The sequence below is a fragment of the Phoxinus phoxinus genome (assembly GCF_949152265.1).
Source record: "Phoxinus phoxinus genome assembly, chromosome: 9".
Taxonomy (NCBI): domain Eukaryota; kingdom Metazoa; phylum Chordata; class Actinopteri; order Cypriniformes; family Leuciscidae; genus Phoxinus; species Phoxinus phoxinus.
Window position 1 is genome coordinate 13101967 of NC_136884.1, and position 18737 is coordinate 13120703.

Consider the following 18737-nt stretch of genomic DNA (forward strand, 5'->3'; position numbering starts at 1 on the left):
TTTCGCCCATTAAATCGAAAGATCTGAAAAAGCTCATACATTTACCCGCCCATTGACCCTCCTCAAATAAATCAGGACAGAAGTGGTTGAAAGTGGACAAAAGAGACAGATTAAAACACAGGTATGTCTCCCTCGTCTACTTGTGATCCAATCGACCAAAACGCTTAATACCAGGTGTAAACAGAGCCTCAGACTGGTGGACACAAGTGTACACAATCTATTTTCATCTGTAGATTTCAGTTACAATACATGTCTTTAAAGGCTGTTTTCTCAAAACAAGTTTTTTTTTTTATGCAAGGAGCCAGAAATCTCCATTTCAGTAGCACTTACACCAAACTGCTCAGTTTTATTCTTATCTATAGTCTGAATGTTTTTACAGAATGGGTTTGTTCATAGAACATTTGCTTAATTTATATAACATTTTATTCCTTAAAATATTGTTTTTTTTTCTGGCTGTTTATGATATTTTCTGATTTATGGAGAGAAACATATAGATATCCAAGATCCCCTCCTTAAAAACCTTTTACCTGAACATAAAATGAAACAAGTGAAAATTAAACGAATTTTAAACCTGGCTTTATCCAATGTTCAGATTTATGTTGTGGAAATGTATACAAAACTCATAATAAACAAATGTCTTAATGTACTGTGATTGATCAACTGGGGAAAGTATGGTGACTTTAAAAAAAAATGTTTACCATATTTACCTGTACAGTCCTTAAAGTCTTACTTTCTCCACTCAGGTGTTGATATCCGAGGGTTTGGGTCGCTATGCACAGGATCCCACCTTCATCCAGGTAGCGAAGCAGGAACTAGCGGACGCCTGCGACATGACCATGGAGGAGATGGAGAACGCCGCTGACAACATTCTCAATGCTAACGCGCCGCCCAACGCCAACGGAAACCTGCTACCCTTCATACAGTGCAGAGACACTGGCTCGCAGGAGTCCCATTGCAGCCACGCACTGGGCCTCTCCACCCCCACAGGCTCTGATGAGATGCTGGGGGCGGAGTTAGAGCAGTCCGAGGGGGCTGGGCAGAGGAACAGCGCTCTGATGGACGACGAAGATATGGAGTGTGTGACGAGCTTGTAGGGGGAACAGCAGCAGCACGGAGGACTTCCTGTGTCTTAGCCCAGCTCTCTCCGAGGACACTGCTGTCCTGCAGTCTGACCCGTCTGTTGCGTGTACCTACCGTAGGGGTATAAGGCCATTCTGCTTAGCTGAGACCGAGTTGGTTTTTAGTTCGTCTGTGTGTTTGCAAGAGCACGAGCGAGTAGGCGTGTGTACATGTTTGTGTGCGTGTTTCTAAAAGTGCCTCACAGTTCTCACAACCTTGATTGCAGTAAGGAAATGAAAAACCCTGACCGAGCAGGGAATTAAGGGAAAAGATGCGATGTTGTTGCTCAAGCAGTGGGATCTGTCCGCCGGTGGGAGGACAGAGCGAGTTTGCGCTGACCTGTGTGTGTGTGGTAGGACTCGACGGCCGCCTCATCGGCGTGGACGTGTTGTGCCGAGCAGGTGGATCTTGTCGGCCCAGGAGCCGTCAGGGGTTGCTCAGAGAGACACACTGGAGTGGCTCTCTCATCCTCGCTCTCTCTTTCCTTTCACGGGACTGTCCATCCATCCATCCATCTGTTCATCAAGAGAAATGTCATCCGTCTCCTTTACGGCTTTCTTGTTCAGTTGATGATTTTTGCTGCTTTTTAAATTTGATTTCCATCCATGATTCTCTAGTTAAGCCTGTACATTTCTTTTCTTTCTTTTTTATCAGTGGAAGACTGAACTCCCAAAATTGCTTTTTCTCGTGTACCGTTTGGGCTTTCAGGTTGCTGCTAGCCATGCAAGGTACGGGTCATTGCATCAGTGGCCTTTTATTCGAGATCTGCTTCAGGTTTTATTTCCTTTTTTATCTTCCAGCATTTAGTGTTTATAATGTTTATCTTGGATTGCGCACAGATGGATGCTGTTTTTTTTTTTCTTCTTAAATTATTCTTATTATTATTATTGAAGGCATTTAAGATGTTTATGCCAGATGCAGTGTTGTGAATCTAATGCCTGACACAGAAAAATTTATTTATTTATTTATTCCTGTCAGAGGTGAAGCGTGTTCCGCCGGGGGTTCGGTCTCACTCACAATGTTTATTGGTAGCTCACAAGCTGTAAATGAGCAGTGTCACTCGCCTGGACGCAGGTAGCACTGACCGGTCTCATGGTTCCCCTTGCTGCTGTTGGATCGGACTCGCGTTTTGCTCTGAAACTACTGACGTTTCTTCACTGCTGATCTCCAGAAACATTCAGCTGACAGCTGCGATTCTGTCATGATCCCACCTGCTCGACACAGGAAACAGCGGAAGGTCAGTAAAGGTGCACTTTGAAGAGAGGAAGAAGGGTGGAGTATTCAGGGATGTCTGGGTAGCGCATCATTTAAGAAAAAAACAAAAACAAACTCTAATGTAGTTCACACAGGGCTAAATATATGACCATCATTATGAAAGTACCAACATCAGCAGTGTCATCATCATACAATGTTATCGATCGCTATTATTATTACTATTATCGTTAAGGATATTTTTCTGCTGTTTCCATGCAGTTCGGCAGACACACAGAGAACTACTTATTGATCTATTATGCAAATAAGGTGTTGAAGCATTAGCATTGTGTTGGTAATGTGTCGACGGGATGGAAGGCGTCCCCAAAACGCATCCGCTGATGAGAAACCTGACCAATCCACTTCCAGGCGTCTCTCCGTTCGTGCAACACTAGACTCGGTTAGAAGTTCTGTCACCGTTTTGCACACTACTTCAGACAATATCAATTTCTCTTTCCATACATGAAAAGATAATCGACTATTTTTGTCAAACTGACTCTTCACTTTCTACACCGAGCGTCCTGGCGTTTCGTTTCAGGCCTCAAACATCCCATTTGATTTCCGTCTCTGGTCCTGTGCTGTTTTTGTGGGTGCGATAGAGTTCCTGAATGTTTACAGGACGTCTCTGCTCTGAGGATGATGCAAAGCTTGTGAAAAAACCGTGACAAATGTAGCCAGAATCCACCTGCTCTGTTCCAAAGCCGCCACCTCACCCTCATATCTCCTCCACACACGTGCCATATGTCATTGTGAGGCTGCCCCAGGCATATTTCGAGGCCTTGGTTGTGTACGTGTGCGAGTTTCTCCGTGTTTAGCATATGCAGAGTGCAGAAACGAGCGTGTTTGTGTGGTGTTGGTGTTAGTATATGCAGGATGAGTGCGTGAGTGCATGCGTATGTGCTTGCATACCACAAGATATGCAAAAACAATGCAATAACTTTGACTGTACAACAGTTTTCTTTCAGAACTACAGCTGTACAAAAATCTAAGATACAGAGAGAAATATATTCACTGTTGTGTATTAAGTTACAGAACTTTAAATCGAAGAAACCTGTCATACTTGAAATCGGGTGCATTTGAGTATTGAGTATTTTGAAAATCTTGTGCGGGTCAGTTTGGTTTGATGTTTTTCTTCCGTTGGTTTCAATTATCTCTGCATGAGGATTATTTTGGTGTGCCAAGCGTTTTGAGTATTTTTTTTGTTGGTTTCATTTTAAACATTGAGGAAACACTGATGACGAGGAGTGAAGGTGTAAATACAGACGGAGAAGAGAAGCGTCTCGTTGGTGTGAAAATGATTTTGCATATCTTGTGCTCAGCTGAAAGGTGCATGATGCGCAAGAGCAGCTCTCTCTCTCTCTCTCTCTCTCGCTTTTTTCCCTTTTATCTTTTCATTCACTCACCCTCCTTGTCCTTTCTTCAGCAGACATCACAGTGAAGGCGTTTTATTACGGCACCCGCATGCCGGTGAATGGGCTCCCTCTAAATGGTTGGTCATGCACATAAATTCTCACTATTATTTAAGGCTGCAAGCGGAAACATTCGAAATCCCCTGTCATTTCTCAAGTCTCATGGACAATCTGCGTTCGGCTAGGAGATTTAGGTTGGAAATAATGGATTTGGATGCCAAGCTTGAATTTTTCTTTCTCGTTTTTTGGTTGCGTTTGCATGGAATCTTAAGAATCAACCTAGCAGACGGAGTCCTCCTCTCCCTTCATTAGCCAATGATTGTATATTTTTATAGACTTAGAAAAGAATTAACACTAGAAAAGCGACAATATAAACTCATCTATATCTGCTGAATGTCAGGGTTAAAATGGCTACACACAACAGTGTTTTGAGAATGTATGTAGTGATTATGTATAGATAGAAATTAAATTTATGATAGAGAAATATAGAGTAAATCATTCGTATTCACCGCAGTAGCTCCTTTGAAACTCCGGTCGTACGGCCTGTTTTTAAGCAGGATGGTTGGGCGTTTTTGCTGAGGGAGGAGTGCAATGAGATTAATCATGAGATTTCAAATCCGAGGGCTTTTTCACCGCTGCTTTATTCAGATCAACACATCACGTTCCCCTCCGAGCACCTGCACATGATAGAACAGCCACAAAAGCAGCCCCTGTGTTAAACGAAACCACTAATGAATGAACACAGAGAGCTGTTGCTCAGGCCTTGGGGAAATGTACCAAATATTTGACTGAATATTTTATTAGTTGCTCAGTGAGGTTTTTTTGCCCAAATGGTTGTAATGTAGCTTTTCTTCTCTCAGAGAATCAGAAGTTATTTTATATATTTTAATATATGAGAAATATTTATCAGATGGAAGTTTAGATATTTCGCTCTGGTTGGAGGGAAAGTCGTGATATTTCAGTGGGGGAAGAAGCGTAGGTCGCTCTCCTGATGGACTCTGATTGGTTGTGGCTTATATTTCGATTTGCCATCAGTAGCAGTAGAGCACACACAAGTTTCCCTTATAAAAAAAAGGATTTGATTACAATATATGGGAGAAACAAAAAACTATCCATAGCAATTGAGCAGCATTGTTATAACCTTTCAAGATCATAAAACATTACAGTAAACCACAGTAGGACAGATTTTTTTTTATCTTTAGGTTGCTTTTGTTTTATTTGGATAAACCCAGTAATGCACAGTCGGGCCATCTGGTGTTTCTGGGTTCATGTGTGTTCGTTGGCTAATTCTGCATGTGTCAGACTGAAGGAACGTGCCGTGGGGTTGACCTTTGACCCAGAGGAAGCCTGGACAGCTGCAATGTCTGCCCTCTGGTTTAACCTTTGTGTAGCACGTATCTCTAATGTCCTCCTTTATATGACTGTTAATTTGATATTATAAGTTAATGTAGTGTGTTAATGAGTTTTAATGATAAATTAAAAGCTAAGGTGGTGATGCAATAATCACAATTTGCACATTTAAACCACATTTACTTTGACACATCGTACACAATCCAAGTGAAGGATGAATTTATGCATAGATTTTAGCTGTCGTGTAATTATTAATTTCGCCCTAAGCTCAAAATGTCAATCTTGCCATAGTTTCATTTCAACAGGTGGGACGACAATTAATGCAGATTGTTTCAGGCCGTCTCCTGCAGGAGGTGAGACGGGTCTTCAGTGGTTTTTAGTGCACTGACTGCTTTTGGAACCCGAAAATCACGGGTAGGGCCTAATGAATGCAGAACAATTTATATTTCAAGTGGCATTTCCCCGCCTCTAGTTCCACCCAGCGAATGTAGCACTAGAGACAGAAAGAATTGATTGGAACGGTTATGATGAGGAGCTCGAATAGTTAATATTGCACAAATCTCCATGTATGAGTGAACATTGTAACGGCTTATTCTTTATCTTTCTGCAGAGATGGGCGTAATGCTCCAGCTCTGGGCTTGATTCGTTGGGTCTCTTTCTATAAAGGGTAGGAGAACTGAGGGAATCGATTCCCTCACACTCACTCATCCACACTATTTTGATGCGATTCGGTTGTCATTTAACCTCTCAAGTCCATCAGACTCACAAAGGGAGAAATCTTTGAGCGGATCGTCTCGGTGACCACACAAGCAGCTTCTCTAGTTTTGATCGACGGTGCGGACGGGAAGAGTAGTCTCAAGGTCCTGAGCCGTTTGTTAGATTTACGAGCTGAATTAAAATTAGATGCGTGTCGTGCTTTTGGTAGAATTCGAAGGAATCAGTGCTGACCATTCAGGTCTCTCACGAAACACCGTCAGAGGTCATTCACATTTTGGACTATTTAATCGAGTTTAGACCCCAGGTGTTATTGATAAGTCTGTGAGACGTCTGCATGGTCTGTCATTCCCTCCTCTACTTTTACTGACTCTTTTGTTTCATTCCATCATTCTTTCATTTGCTCATTTAGATTTGAAAAAGAATACGCTAGGTAAATCTGAAGATTCAATCACTTTTTCTACTCCTATTTTCAAAAAAAAAAGTGAAAAGAAAAAAACAACAAAAAATCGGATTTGTAAATAAGTGATTGTACAGTTTGTATCTGTATCTGTCAGTCTGTCTTTGGTGACAGAGTGTGTCTTGCTTATAACGCACGCTACCAGTAACTAAAAAATATCTTTAGATTGTATGGTTCTTGACAGGAAGTTTTAAATTAATCTCTGCTGTATATTCCTGTAATATTGCATTTTTATCTGAGGAATGATGTTATTAAACAATTGCAAATAAAGTGAATTTCTTAAGGTTTGGTTCTTCTGCATCTTATGAACACTGCAATGTTCACAGGTAATTGTTGTTTTATTTTGGTCATTCCATGATATTTTAAATGACAAATTATATTAAACAAAATAGAAAATACATTCATTTCAGTCCAGCCACTGGATCAGCACAATCTTCAAAATGATTTAAAAATGCAGCCTGTGTACAGCACAGTCATATGTGTGTGTCTGCATACTTCCTGTGTTTTGGTTTAGCTGGACGAGTGCATGTCCTTGTGGTTGATCATCCGTGACTCTCCGTGATGGAGTGTGAAGAACTGATCTGGATTCAGTCCGTGATTCACCATAGCCTCACGCAAACGTGCTGGAGGCTCAAGATAATGCTGAGAGAGAGAGAAATACACAAAGGAACAGGATTTAATTCAATTCTTTCAAAAACATTTTAATAAAACTGTTTGAAAGTTTGGGGATCTCTCATGCTCATCAGTAAATAATAAACTGTTTTCCATTGCAAAATATTTTACATTGTAATTTATTCTGGATTTGCTGCTCAAGAAACATGCAACAACAACTTGTCAATGTTAAAACATTTCATATTTCGTGTGTGTGTGTGTGTGTGTTAGGGCTGGGACGCAAACACCAAGGCACTAAGGCAATTACACATAATATGGAACACGTTTATTACATTTATTTTACATTTAGAACAGAAATGGAATGATGTCTGAATAAAGTGCTGACAAAACTAAATATAGGCTAGGCTATGGTTTACATCCCAGCCTTCATATTTTTTTGTTAGACAGACTTTGTTAAATATTGTTACCTACATCCAAAAAAAAAACGAGCACACTTTGAAAGTCAAATTTTCATCAGGCAGTAATTCGCCTTTGGCTAAGCCACGCCCTAGAATGTAGATTGACCAATCACAGCGCAGCCAAGAACGAGCTCCCACAGAGGCTCCGACACTTTTTCACGGCGCTCCATTGACTTCAACGCAGGAGGCTCATATTTTTGGTCTCGGCAGGCTATTACGTCGTCGTTTTATAAAAAATATGGTTAAACGTTGTGCCTAGGGCATTTGTAACACAGATACGCGTTTCCCAGAGAGGTTGGAGGAGGTGTCCGTTTTTCCCCCTTCCCAAAACCGAAGTTAAATACTGACAAGTGTCGTCTTTGGATTAAACTGTGTGGACGTCCTCAGTCAGCGAAACCCCTCAAGGATCAACAAGCACACTTTTGTGCTCTAAGATACATTTAGCTTTTAACCTTACTGTGAAGTTATACTAGTTAGACAGTTTTATGCTGGTTTAGGTTATGATTTCGGTGCTCTGCCCTGTTGATACGCTAGCACACGCTGCTAATAAATACAGCTTTATACTCGCGTACAGTCCGTTTGCTTTGTAAATAATAACGATTATAGAAGTGAATAGAGACCTACCCAGCTTTGCATGACAGTGTTTCTCCTGATATTGTTAGTCACAGCCTCCGTCTCGATTAGGATATGCTGTGGTTCATTGTTTGACTGTGACCGTTATGCTTTTGCCTCTATTTGGATGCCTTGTTGCTGCTTGCGTTTCACCGTTTGTCTTGAATAAAGCCTTCGAACGCACACTGCAGACACTTTTGCCTACTTCTATCGGACACTTTATTTGCTTTAAAAGTTTGATAAAATTTCAGCAGGAAGAGCTGTCACAGCATAAGCCATGTTGATACCAAACCAGAGCCCAGATGAAGTTGTCGGAGGTAGCAACAGTAACTAAGGGGGGCGGGGCTTAGCCAAAGGTGAATTTGGCATGGACCAATCACTGAATAGATTTCCTTATTTAAGAATATTCTCAGATACATTCGCATGTTTCCAACATGTCTTATTTACAAAAAACTGTATTCCATTCTATTATATTCAATTTTTTAATTTTATCTGTTGATTACATTAAAAGTTGTTTTGTAGAAAGCCTTTCTTTAAATTGAATTTTGTTTTGTATAAATTATTAGTTTATTACCTTATTAATTTTAATCACCTTTTCATCAACCAATTGCCTGGAATTAATAAATAAGAAGCAAATATAGTAGACATATAATCAGGACGTGGAGGCGCCGATGCGATCTCTTGCATTGCACGTGAACTGGAGCTCGTCTCAGAAATGAACCGAAACTCAGCGTATAGGCTACCCTCACAGACATGAGAAATAAATAGAAAGCTTGAAATGTCTACTTTTAAACAAAATTCTAAACGAAACAAGACTACTCTCTGCTTATGTAATCCGTATGAAATGTGCATTTCGTAGAGAAGACTTTACTCTGTGAAAATAATTATTTATTTTTGTCCCTGTGCACCGATCAGAATTGTGGGGATACAACTTTCAAAAAACAGCCAAGAGCTTTCTAGACTCGCGGCATCAGCGGCGCTTTGCATCGCCCATAGACTTTAAAACAATCAGCGGATGGCGGGTGGGTGCAGTTTTGAAAATTGGTCAAAAAACGTTGGTGCGGACAGATGAGTTTTGTGATGGGGTTGCGGATTAAATAATCGCCCATCTCTAGAATGGAATGGTGTTACGGGACATTGTGCTGGGTCAAGTTATGTTTAGAAAACCTTGAATCCATGTAAGACACAATGTCATTAGACACAACGTGCACATGTGCAGGCAATGTTTTTTTTTTTTGCGGGGATGACTGTGACGAGATCAGACCCACGGTAGGCATCACGTGACTACGGTAACGTCCCAGCCCTAGTGTGTGTTTACACAACATATATAAATAAACAGGAAAAAATCCCTAATCCTAAATACAGAATTTCTAGTTCACCAAGTGGGACCTAAATAAAGGTCAGGAAAAAAAAGTTTTCAGCCCCTTAATAATCATCGGAATGACAAATATATTAAACAATGATAACCTAATCCTGAGACACAGTAAAACTTAATTTCTCTAAACTGACTTAATCAGCTAATTGTAATCTAGAAACCTGCTCAAAAATGTGTAAATGCTTCTCTGAGGGAGTGTTGGGCCTGATGAAGCATGAAAACATAGGCACAACAGTGAAGCCTGACGTAATACAACTACAAAGACTGGACTCCCCAACTGCAGCTGGACAGCTATTACACACAATCAGAGCAGTGACCGCTGGCCAGCTCAGTGAAAGCCATTCACACTGAGAAAATGAACGTGTGGGAGAGAGAGAGAGAGAGAGAGAGACGGGCTCATACCTCATAGGCCAAAGCAAATGTCCCCCAGTGAATGGCCAGCGATGATTTCGCCTGAATGTCAATGTGAATCAGAACAGCCTCTTCAGGGTCCACATGTTGAGACTTCATGATCCCTCTAAACAAGACAAATCATTATTTAATAAACTTTTGTTTAATACACACAGCTGCTCTTTACAGTCTTACCTGGGCATGTACGCTCCGATCGGGATGGCAGCCAGGTCAAACGGTCCGAGGCGTTTTCCGATCTCCTTGAACTCTGAACAGTATCCCGTATCCCCAGCGAAGAAGAAACGACAATTGGGCCCTACGATAGTCCAGCTACCCCATAATGCTTTGTTCTCATCCACAGGTGAGCGTTTGCACCAGTGCTGTGCTGGCGTGCAAAAAAACGTGACATCCTCGTGCCCGGGGATGCGGCTCCCCACCCACCAGTCCAGCTCTGTGACATTCTCACAGCCTGCCTTCCGCATCCACTCGGCCAGCCCAAGCGGCACAAACCAGCGCAAACCAGAACCGAAGCGACCGTTCAGCGCTGCCACAGAGCCTGCGTCGAGGTGATCGTAGTGTGTATGACTGATGACCACAGCGTCCAGGCGAGGAATCTGTTCTACAGTGCAAGGCGGGTCACGGTAACGCTTCGGGCCCACGAATGCCAGTGGAGAGGCTCTCTGGCTGAACATGGGATCAGTCAGAACCACCAGTCCTTCCATCTCCACCAGAACAGTGGCATGACCCAGCCAGGTCGCTCGCACAGATGGGCCCGTCTGCCCGCACTGATCTGGCCTCTGGACGAAATACGGCTCCACAACCGGCAGCTCACGGTCCAGAACCTGAGGATTAAAAAAAACAGAAAACATTTTAAAAACGTTTTCCTTTTTTTAATTAAATTTTAAATAAATTATGCATATAATTTTGTTAAATTTAATATACATTTATAATTACATATTTACATTTCATACCCATTTAGAAATGCATAAATACTGAATATAGATTTATCAAAATTATTTTATTTATAGTATACATTTTTAATTATATTTACTTTATTGCCCATTTCTAATTATGAATATATATATATATAAATATGCAAGTAAATGTATAATCAATTTCATATTCATTTAAGTATATTTATATAAATGTCTAAATACAAACTAATACTTTTATAGAAAATTACATTAAATATATAAAAAGTAATCATTTTATATAAATGTATATTAATCATATTTAATAATTATATAAAAGTAAATGTATATTGTATTTTATAATATTGTATTTATATATTTATAATGATTATAAATAGAGCCCGACCGATATATATCAGCGGGCCGATATTAGGCATTTCCCAAACTATCGGTATCTGCATTTATAATGGACGATAAATTAATAATTAAAAAATACAATAAAAACAGAAAACTATTAAGTGTAAACTATTGTGACTGTCAAAATATTTGGTAGCCTTAACTACACATGTTTAGTGACAGCATGTTGCAATAATTGGTATAGGCTACTGCTTTTATTATTGTTACAAATTTTTAAATTTCAATTTAATTCTTGTGGTTGTATTCCGATCTTGATTCAATTTGGATACATATTAGGTACAGATGATGTACATTTTTCTCAAGAAAGAAAATCTCACCTAATGCTGTAAACATAGACTACAGAGAGACCTGTAGCTGGTATTAAATAACAACTCAAATTAAATATAGCCCTAATGCAGTTTTTATTACAACAACTTTATAATATTTTTTAATAATATAAATAAATCTATTAGCAAACGCCATCGCACAGCTGCAGGTGATAGGTGCGTGGGAAAAAAAGACCAACTAAGTAGGTAAAAAAACTAAAACAAAACAAGAAACTCCAGCACACGATCAGTATTACTGATAGTGTGCTGGAGTTCCTTGTTTTTTTGTTAATGATATAAGTAAAAAATATAATATGTAATATAGTGCAAAAATTTAGCAAAATATTTATACTAATACTTTTATTAGTTTATTATTACTTTTAATATTATAAAATACTAATTTCTTCTAGCCAACTTACGTGCTATGGTCATTAAATGGCTTTCCTGAGGTAAATGTAACGTTATGTGACATTATCTACTCGATATTATGTATGAGGATATTAAGTTGTATATATAATTAATATAAATGTATGTACATGTATACTATAAATGTATAAATGGGTAAAAAGTTAATTTAAAAAAGTATAAAATAAATATGTATTATATAACAGTATACTGAAAAACTATTCCACCGTTCGAAGCAAATTATTTTAAAACATTATGAAAGGAAATGTATGCCATTTAGCTGCCACTTTTCTACTTTAAAATCCTCTATACCCCAGACTTTACAGACAATAATCAAATCTAAACTGGGTTTACTTGCTATAATGCTTATATTCAATAATATTCCCATTTTAAAGCACATGAATCATGTGTGTGTGTGTGTGTGTGTGTGTGTGACATTTCAGATTCCACACTGCTGAATCAATGCATTCCTGATCAGTGACTCCTAAACCGAGCACAAAATGTGTGTTTACCTCTTTGACACTGGGCACATTACTGTTGTTCTTCTCCATGAGGAACAGGCGAGCAATGGTACTGTAGGAGGGGAACTGCCATGTTGTCCAAGGGTTTACAAAGCACCCACGAGAGTCCCGTCTGGAACATGAAACATCTTGCTCTCCTCGGTAATCCAGAGGGAAGTTGTTCCCTGCAGTGACTAAAGGTTTCTCTGCCATTGGCACCCTGTCTGCAGCTGAACTGCACAAACACCTGTTAAAAACATATTTGAGCTACTTTAGCATAAAACAGGGAACACATAAGAGGTGAAAGACCTTAGTTAACAAAACTGTCCTGCAGAACACTGCTAAAAAAAAAAAAAAAAAATCACACATGGCTATTATGGATACTCTCATTTATCTGCATATCCTTCTGGTTGCTTGTGCACATTTGCATTGCTGTTACTGAACTTACCTGCATCTATCCGTACAAGTTGCCCTTATTTGTATAGCGCTTTTTACAATACAGATTGTTTCAAAGCAGATTTACAGTGATAACAGGAAAAGTATGCAAACACACCTTTTTAGGACAAGGCTGTAAACTCAAAAGTGGACTATGAAACTATCTTGATAGTGCATCATTTTTTTATTCTGGCAGACACCCTTCATAAATTTTTTTTAACATGCACTGTCAATGTAACGTGCACTGTCTGTCTCTAAAAGAGTATGCTATATTTATCTGGCCAGAGAATCTAATGATATCACATTTGTAATATATACCTTCATAAAAGGTGATAAATCATAATAAATCAACCTGAAAAGAAACCAGCAGTCTCTAACTAAACCGACGACCCCGGAGCGGATTATAAAGCATATATATGCTTGAATGTATGCTTGTGTCTAGTCCATCATGTGCTCGCGTGTGTTGCTGTTGTCAAACAGACATGCTATGATACGTACCGATGCGTCAGCTCTGCCAGCAGCACTAGTCTCGAGCCTGTCTGTCTGAGGAGTGTCTCGGGCGCCGCACGAGCGCGCCTCTGATGTAAGCGCCACAGTAAAGGAGCTGATGATGTATGAGCGGCCATAAGGGACAAAAACCTAATAACGAAACGCGTCAAAGTTTAACGTGCCAACACGCGCAGTTCGATTCATAGCCAACCCACCGCCAATAAACAACAAGAACAAGAAGTTTGATTCATATCAAAGTCTTTGTTCATATTAAGCAAGCCACGTGACAAGAAAACAAACAGATCTCTGATTTATGCCATAAATGTTTACTTCCGTTTTTTAAGACATCCTGGACTGTCATATCCCCTTGTCTTGCGTCGCCGTAGTGGTTTAAAAAAGTAGTTCTTGCGGCATGATAACGTGTGAGAATCGTAAAAAACGAACTCCGTGTTTCACGGCGTTTCGGTGCGTGCGAAAAGCCTCGTTTTATACGGTTTGACTAACGTTAGCCAGTTTAATTGCAGAAGAGTTTCAAAGAGTGTCCTTGTAATGAACTGAACACCCACTCATCGATGAGCTTAGCAAGACCAGACTAGTTCATTTCTGATCCTGTGTCAAAACTGGAGCAAATATGCTTGTGAATATATCCAACTCTATAACACGAGAAATATGATTCATCTGATTTAGAATAGCATCCAGTGTTGTAGCTTTTCACATTCAGAGAAGCTTAATATTATTGCCTTAAGTTAGATGTAGTTGCACTTGCACTGTTTTACTATAAGAGGGCAGGTTTGGGAACGTTTAAGACTATTGGTGTTAACACTGCACTGACCATCAGCTCATAACAGGATATGAGTAAAAAAACACTGAATATGATTAATCCTGAATAAATATAATACATTAGCTGTAATGCTCATCATCAGTGTTATAGAAGATGAGAAGGGCTTCAGGCAGGAGTTTGTGTGACTGCGAGGTTTGAAGATCTAGGACTTAAAATGTTGCGTTTAGCTCTAACTCAAACTAAATAATGGTGTTAATCAGGGTTGTTTCACTCACATTCAACTCTGACTATTCTTCTAAGTTATTTGTTCACAGTAAGAAGTTGCCAGCGGTGCGGTCGTATGAGTGTTTGTGTGGAGAGTTAAGCGCCTGCATTCAAATCCCACCTCTGCATATTACAAAAGGAAAGTCAATTCATTATAACATTTGTGGCTCACAAGATAATTGTTTACCTTTAGTACATACAACTTAATTCAATTCAATAGTTTTATTTTGTCATGTCTTGTTATATTTGATCACATTTCAAACTGAAATTTGCATTATATCCAACAAAGCGCCCAAACAGCACTTGTTGTGAAAGCCACAGTGGCGCAAGTGGCTAAACACACGTTAGTTGTGAACAAGCCTGCACTAGAGGCTCGGGTTCAAATCCCTCTTTGGCTTATATTAAATCTCAAGTATTGCATTAAATCCAGCAAAGTGGCCCGAACACCAGCGCTTGTTGTGAAAGCCACAGTGGCGCACGTGGCTAAACACATGATAGTTGTGAATAAGGCTGCGCTAGAAACTTGGGTTCAAATCCCACCTCTGTGTGTTGGAAACAACCACTACATCACACTTTATTAGTAAAATATAGGCTAAGTTCCCTCACACAGACAGACAAGAGATCTGTAGCTCACATTTAAGAGCACTGCCTCATGGTTTCAGAGGTTGCTGGTTTGATCCCAGCCAGATGTCTGCGATATGAATGAATGAGTGGTGTGGTGTGAGTGTGAATGGCGTGCCCAAAGAAGGGGGATACCGGTGAGGTCTCCCCCTGAACTTCCAGCACAGTGTCCAACAGTGGTTATGCTTTTGCCCAGATTGGGGAAAAATAAAAATTAGCTGTATAAAATGTTTCATTTGCTGTTCCTTCCCCACATAATTGGATTACCATAATTTTCTTTTTAAAGAGGCAACCCTTCAAAAACAAAATGATGATAACCTACACATTTACTAGCCAACAAAACACATAAGATGATATAAACATTACCTGTGCATGAGAAGATCTCCATCATTACAGTGAATGACTGTCCCAGAACTCTGTACGGTCGAAACACATCCTTTATTCTGCAGAGGAAAGACATGCACAAAGACTTTACTTCATGCCATATGACCTTTATAAACTTCATATGAATCTGCTTTTTAGATTAATTTTCAAGCCAGTGCAATACTTTTTTATTTGTTATTCTAAATGAATGACACGGCCTGTAATATGTGCTGTTGAGTGAAAGTAAGAGTCTTTATACAGGATCTGTAACTTCATGGCATTACAAGTGTGTAGTTGTTGTTGTTGACACTGCTGTCAGGTGTCACGCTGACGAGATGCGCAGGTCGCTGGAGGCAACGTCCGCTTGCGCCCCTAGTGGAGCGGACGACAAACTGCCCTTTACATTTCCACCAGACGAGTCGTGTTATAGACAGAAGTGCTAATATAGACACAGCATTACTTCATGTTGGGTCCGTGACTCAATACTAAAACGTCTAGATTACTTTAACATGTATATACTCCTCGAGCAAAATCCCTGTTTATTACGTTGAATATGTATGACAGGTGGAACAGGTAATCAGCGGCTCCCTCTTGTGGTCAGTAAGTGTAACAGCAGCATTAATACACGAGAGACGCCGCAAATAAACTTCACGAGAGTCGTTGGTGAGACGACACAAATCAAATGTGTGATTTTATCTAAATTAAAACAAATCTATGATTCTGTCAGGGTGTCGAGCAGCAGAAAAATGGAATCTAGCAGATAATTGGCTCTCAACAGATGAGGTAAAATGTCCGATGTGTTGAACTGAAAGACACATGGCTGAATTTACTAACACAAATAAAAAACGGGACAAAATGTCTTCCAAGACTCTTTTGGAGTGGATTGATACTCATATAATAATAATAATAACTCATACTGTTCAGTCTTGGTTCAAATCCCACAATTTTTAAAGTTTCTATTTAAAAGTGAAAAAAGTCACTATGTCAAGATCAGTGGATCAAAATACCATCTGAATAATAGTGGTTTCTAATCCTGTGTTCAAATCCATTATCACTTCCAGCTAAAAAGTATCCAGCTATCCCAGTATTGCTTACATTAAATTATCTCAAGTATTGCATTATATCCAACAAAGACCCCCAAACACCAGCACTTGCTGTGAAAGTCACACTGGCGCAAATGGCTAAACACACGTTAGTTATGAGCGCTGCGCTAGAAACTTGGGTTTAAATCCCACCTCTGTGTGTTGGGAAACAATCACTACGCCACACTTTAATCTGACTCCATTATTAGAAACTCACAGGCCACATACAGGTGAAGAGTGAAATATAAGCTCCCTCACACAGACAGACACGAGATCTGTGGCTCACAGGTAAGAGCGCTGGTTTGATCCCAGTCAGATGTCTGCGATATGAATGTGTGAGTGTGAATGGCGTGCCCAAAGAAGGGGGATACCAGTGAGGTCTCCCCCTGAACTTCCAGCACAGCGTCCAACAGTGGTTATGCTTTTGGCCGGATGGGGAAAAATAAAAATGAGCTGATACATTTTTTACTTCGCCGTCCCTTCCCCACCTACTTTGGTTACCATAATTTTCTTTTTAAAGAGGCAACCCTTCAAAACAAAATGATGGTAACCTACACATTTACTAGCCAACAAAACACATTACATGATAAAAGCATTACCTGTGCATGAGCAGATCTCCATCATTACAGTGAATGTCTGTCCACATGACCCAAAACTCTGTACGGTCCATTCTGTAGAGAAAAGACAGGACAACAGATAAATATACATAACAAACACACGCAAGTAATTCATATTGTATAGAACTATAAATCTCCATTTACAAATTTTTCACCAAAACAACACAATTTATATTTCAAAAAGTTTGCTGTGTGAAAGAATATGAAACCTAAAATATATCTATTATGGCTAATAAAAGAGATTATATATCTTAAAGACAGACATTAAAAAAATGCTGCTTTGGAGTGTAATGAGTCTGACATCTACTTTTAGTGTGATTGCATGCAGTATCTTATCAAAGCAGAAGCCAAGTGTGTGTCACTGTCTGTAAATGTGCCAGAGACCAATTTGAATCGCAGCATATTTATTTTACTGCTCATTCTGTCCTCTGTTATACACTTATACATCTGAAGATGATATTAAAAATACTCTGTGCCATAATCATTAATCTTGTAAATTCATACTTATACAGCTAGAAGTAGGAAAACCATGAAGTAGCAGGACAACATCAGAGCTTAACACCAAATTACTCTTTTAACAAATATAAATATGATACTACTACATCAACAGTGATTAACTGATATTTCTACTTTGTACCTTTTATAAGTACTGTGTATACATAAAAGAAGCTCCTGGCGTCAGTTCATACAAAGCATCATTCACTTAACGCATGCTATTTATTTTACAAGAGCTTTATGTGGAAAGAGACTGCTCACATTAAAAGTCTGTAGACACTGAAGCCACAGAGCTCTCATCTGCACGAGCTGTACATGCATGAAAAATGTGTTAAAACTACTCAATCGTGTTGTGGAGAGTGTTTACATGCGTCACGTCGCCAAGGAGTCATGCTGAAAGTGAAGTCCGCTTTCGCCCCTAGTGAAGCGGATGGCAAACTGCACTTCAGTATCCACCAGAAGAGTTGTTTTAGTCTGTATCTCATTACTGTAAGATAAAGATGATCATTTTTATATCCGTTTGTGTTGGTGTCTTCAGTAGGAGGCAATGCCTAAGTGTGCCTAAAACCGTTTTGGTCACATGTGAGCTGTTTTTTTTATTTATCTGACTTGTTTCTGTTTATCGTTTATGATTATACGCGCGTGTCTTTTAATTGTTTACAGTCTGTGGTTTTTGTATGATTTAAGATTGATAGAGCATTGAGAAACACATTGATAGCAGACACAAATAACTCAACATCATGCAATAAGAAACCAGATGGAGTTGCATTTTCACATCTGGCTAATATTTTCAGTCCATTTGCTGCTGCACCTCATTTTTAAGTTGTGTTGTTCAATAACCTCGCAGAGCACTTGTGTCAAGGGAAGGGAGGAGACAGGTCAGCAGCAGGTCTCTATATTAGAAACAGATTTGCAGGCCGTGTTATCCCACACAACACTGAGTAATAGATCACAGATTTCTGGGTGGATAATCTCATCGTGGGCAGGGCAGATGTCATGCAGCACAGCAGATAAACAGACCTCATCCAGGCATTTAGTGCTCAGACTAATCCACAGTTTTGAGCTTTATGACAATCTTTTCACGTGGGCATGTCTACAATGCTCTCTGATCAGAGTGGTCAAACTATTTTTCTCCCTTTCAAGGTAAAATAAAGCAGATGTACGTGCTTCTACGCTGCAATATGTTGTATTTGTATACATTCTTCCTCACCAAAACCAATTACAAGTGCACACTGTAAGTTGTAACACATGATAGCCAAGATTTTGCATTGTGGTATGGCAAAGTAATCAGCATGAGCTACA

At 39.6% G+C, this 18737-nt stretch overlaps 2 protein-coding genes across 5 annotated transcripts in view; one reads left to right on the forward strand and one right to left on the reverse strand.

Moving 5' to 3' along the window:
* Positions 1-1094, forward strand: part of cacna1c (calcium channel, voltage-dependent, L type, alpha 1C subunit) — a gene marked incomplete at its 3' end in the record, with an annotated part of 124115 nt that extends 123021 nt beyond the window's left edge. The window contains exon 46 of the mRNA XM_079622157.1: positions 744-1094. Coding sequence (XP_079478283.1) covers positions 744-1094 — 351 coding nt within the window. The remainder of the gene's footprint in view (positions 1-743) is intronic.
* napepld (N-acyl phosphatidylethanolamine phospholipase D) lies at positions 549-17810 on the reverse strand. 4 transcript variants are annotated; one of them, XM_079622172.1, is made up of 7 exons: positions 17697-17810; positions 16923-16994; positions 15245-15321; positions 12301-12535; positions 9946-10592; positions 9763-9877; positions 549-6945 (listed from the first exon to the last, which is right to left on the reverse strand). In XM_079622172.1, exons 3-7 carry the CDS (start codon positions 15250-15252, stop codon positions 6814-6816), a joined length of 1137 nt encoding a protein of 378 aa, XP_079478298.1. In that variant the 5' UTR covers positions 15253-15321; positions 16923-16994; positions 17697-17810; the 3' UTR covers positions 549-6813. The 4 variants fall into 4 exon arrangements, with proteins under 4 accessions (XP_079478298.1, XP_079478297.1, XP_079478296.1 ...); XM_079622171.1 differs by having other exon boundaries at positions 17578-17773; XM_079622170.1 differs by lacking the exons at positions 15245-15321; positions 16923-16994; positions 17697-17810 and adding exons at positions 13222-13362; positions 13428-13778.
* Positions 17811-18737: the final 927 nt, after the last annotated feature.

Excerpts from the sequence above, each read along its gene's own strand:
- napepld (XM_079622169.1), bottom strand. The coding sequence starts at position 13,349 with ATGGCCGCTCATACATCATCAGCTCCTTTACTGTGGCGCTTACATCAG. Across the intron at positions 10,593-12,300 it reads ATGTGCCCAGTGTCAAAGAG|GTTCTGGACCGTGAGCTGCC; the intron begins GTAAACACACAT and ends TTTAATCCTCAG. Across the intron at positions 9,878-9,945 it reads ATCGGAGCGTACATGCCCAG|AGGGATCATGAAGTCTCAAC; the intron begins GTAAGACTGTAA and ends TGTCTTGTTTAG.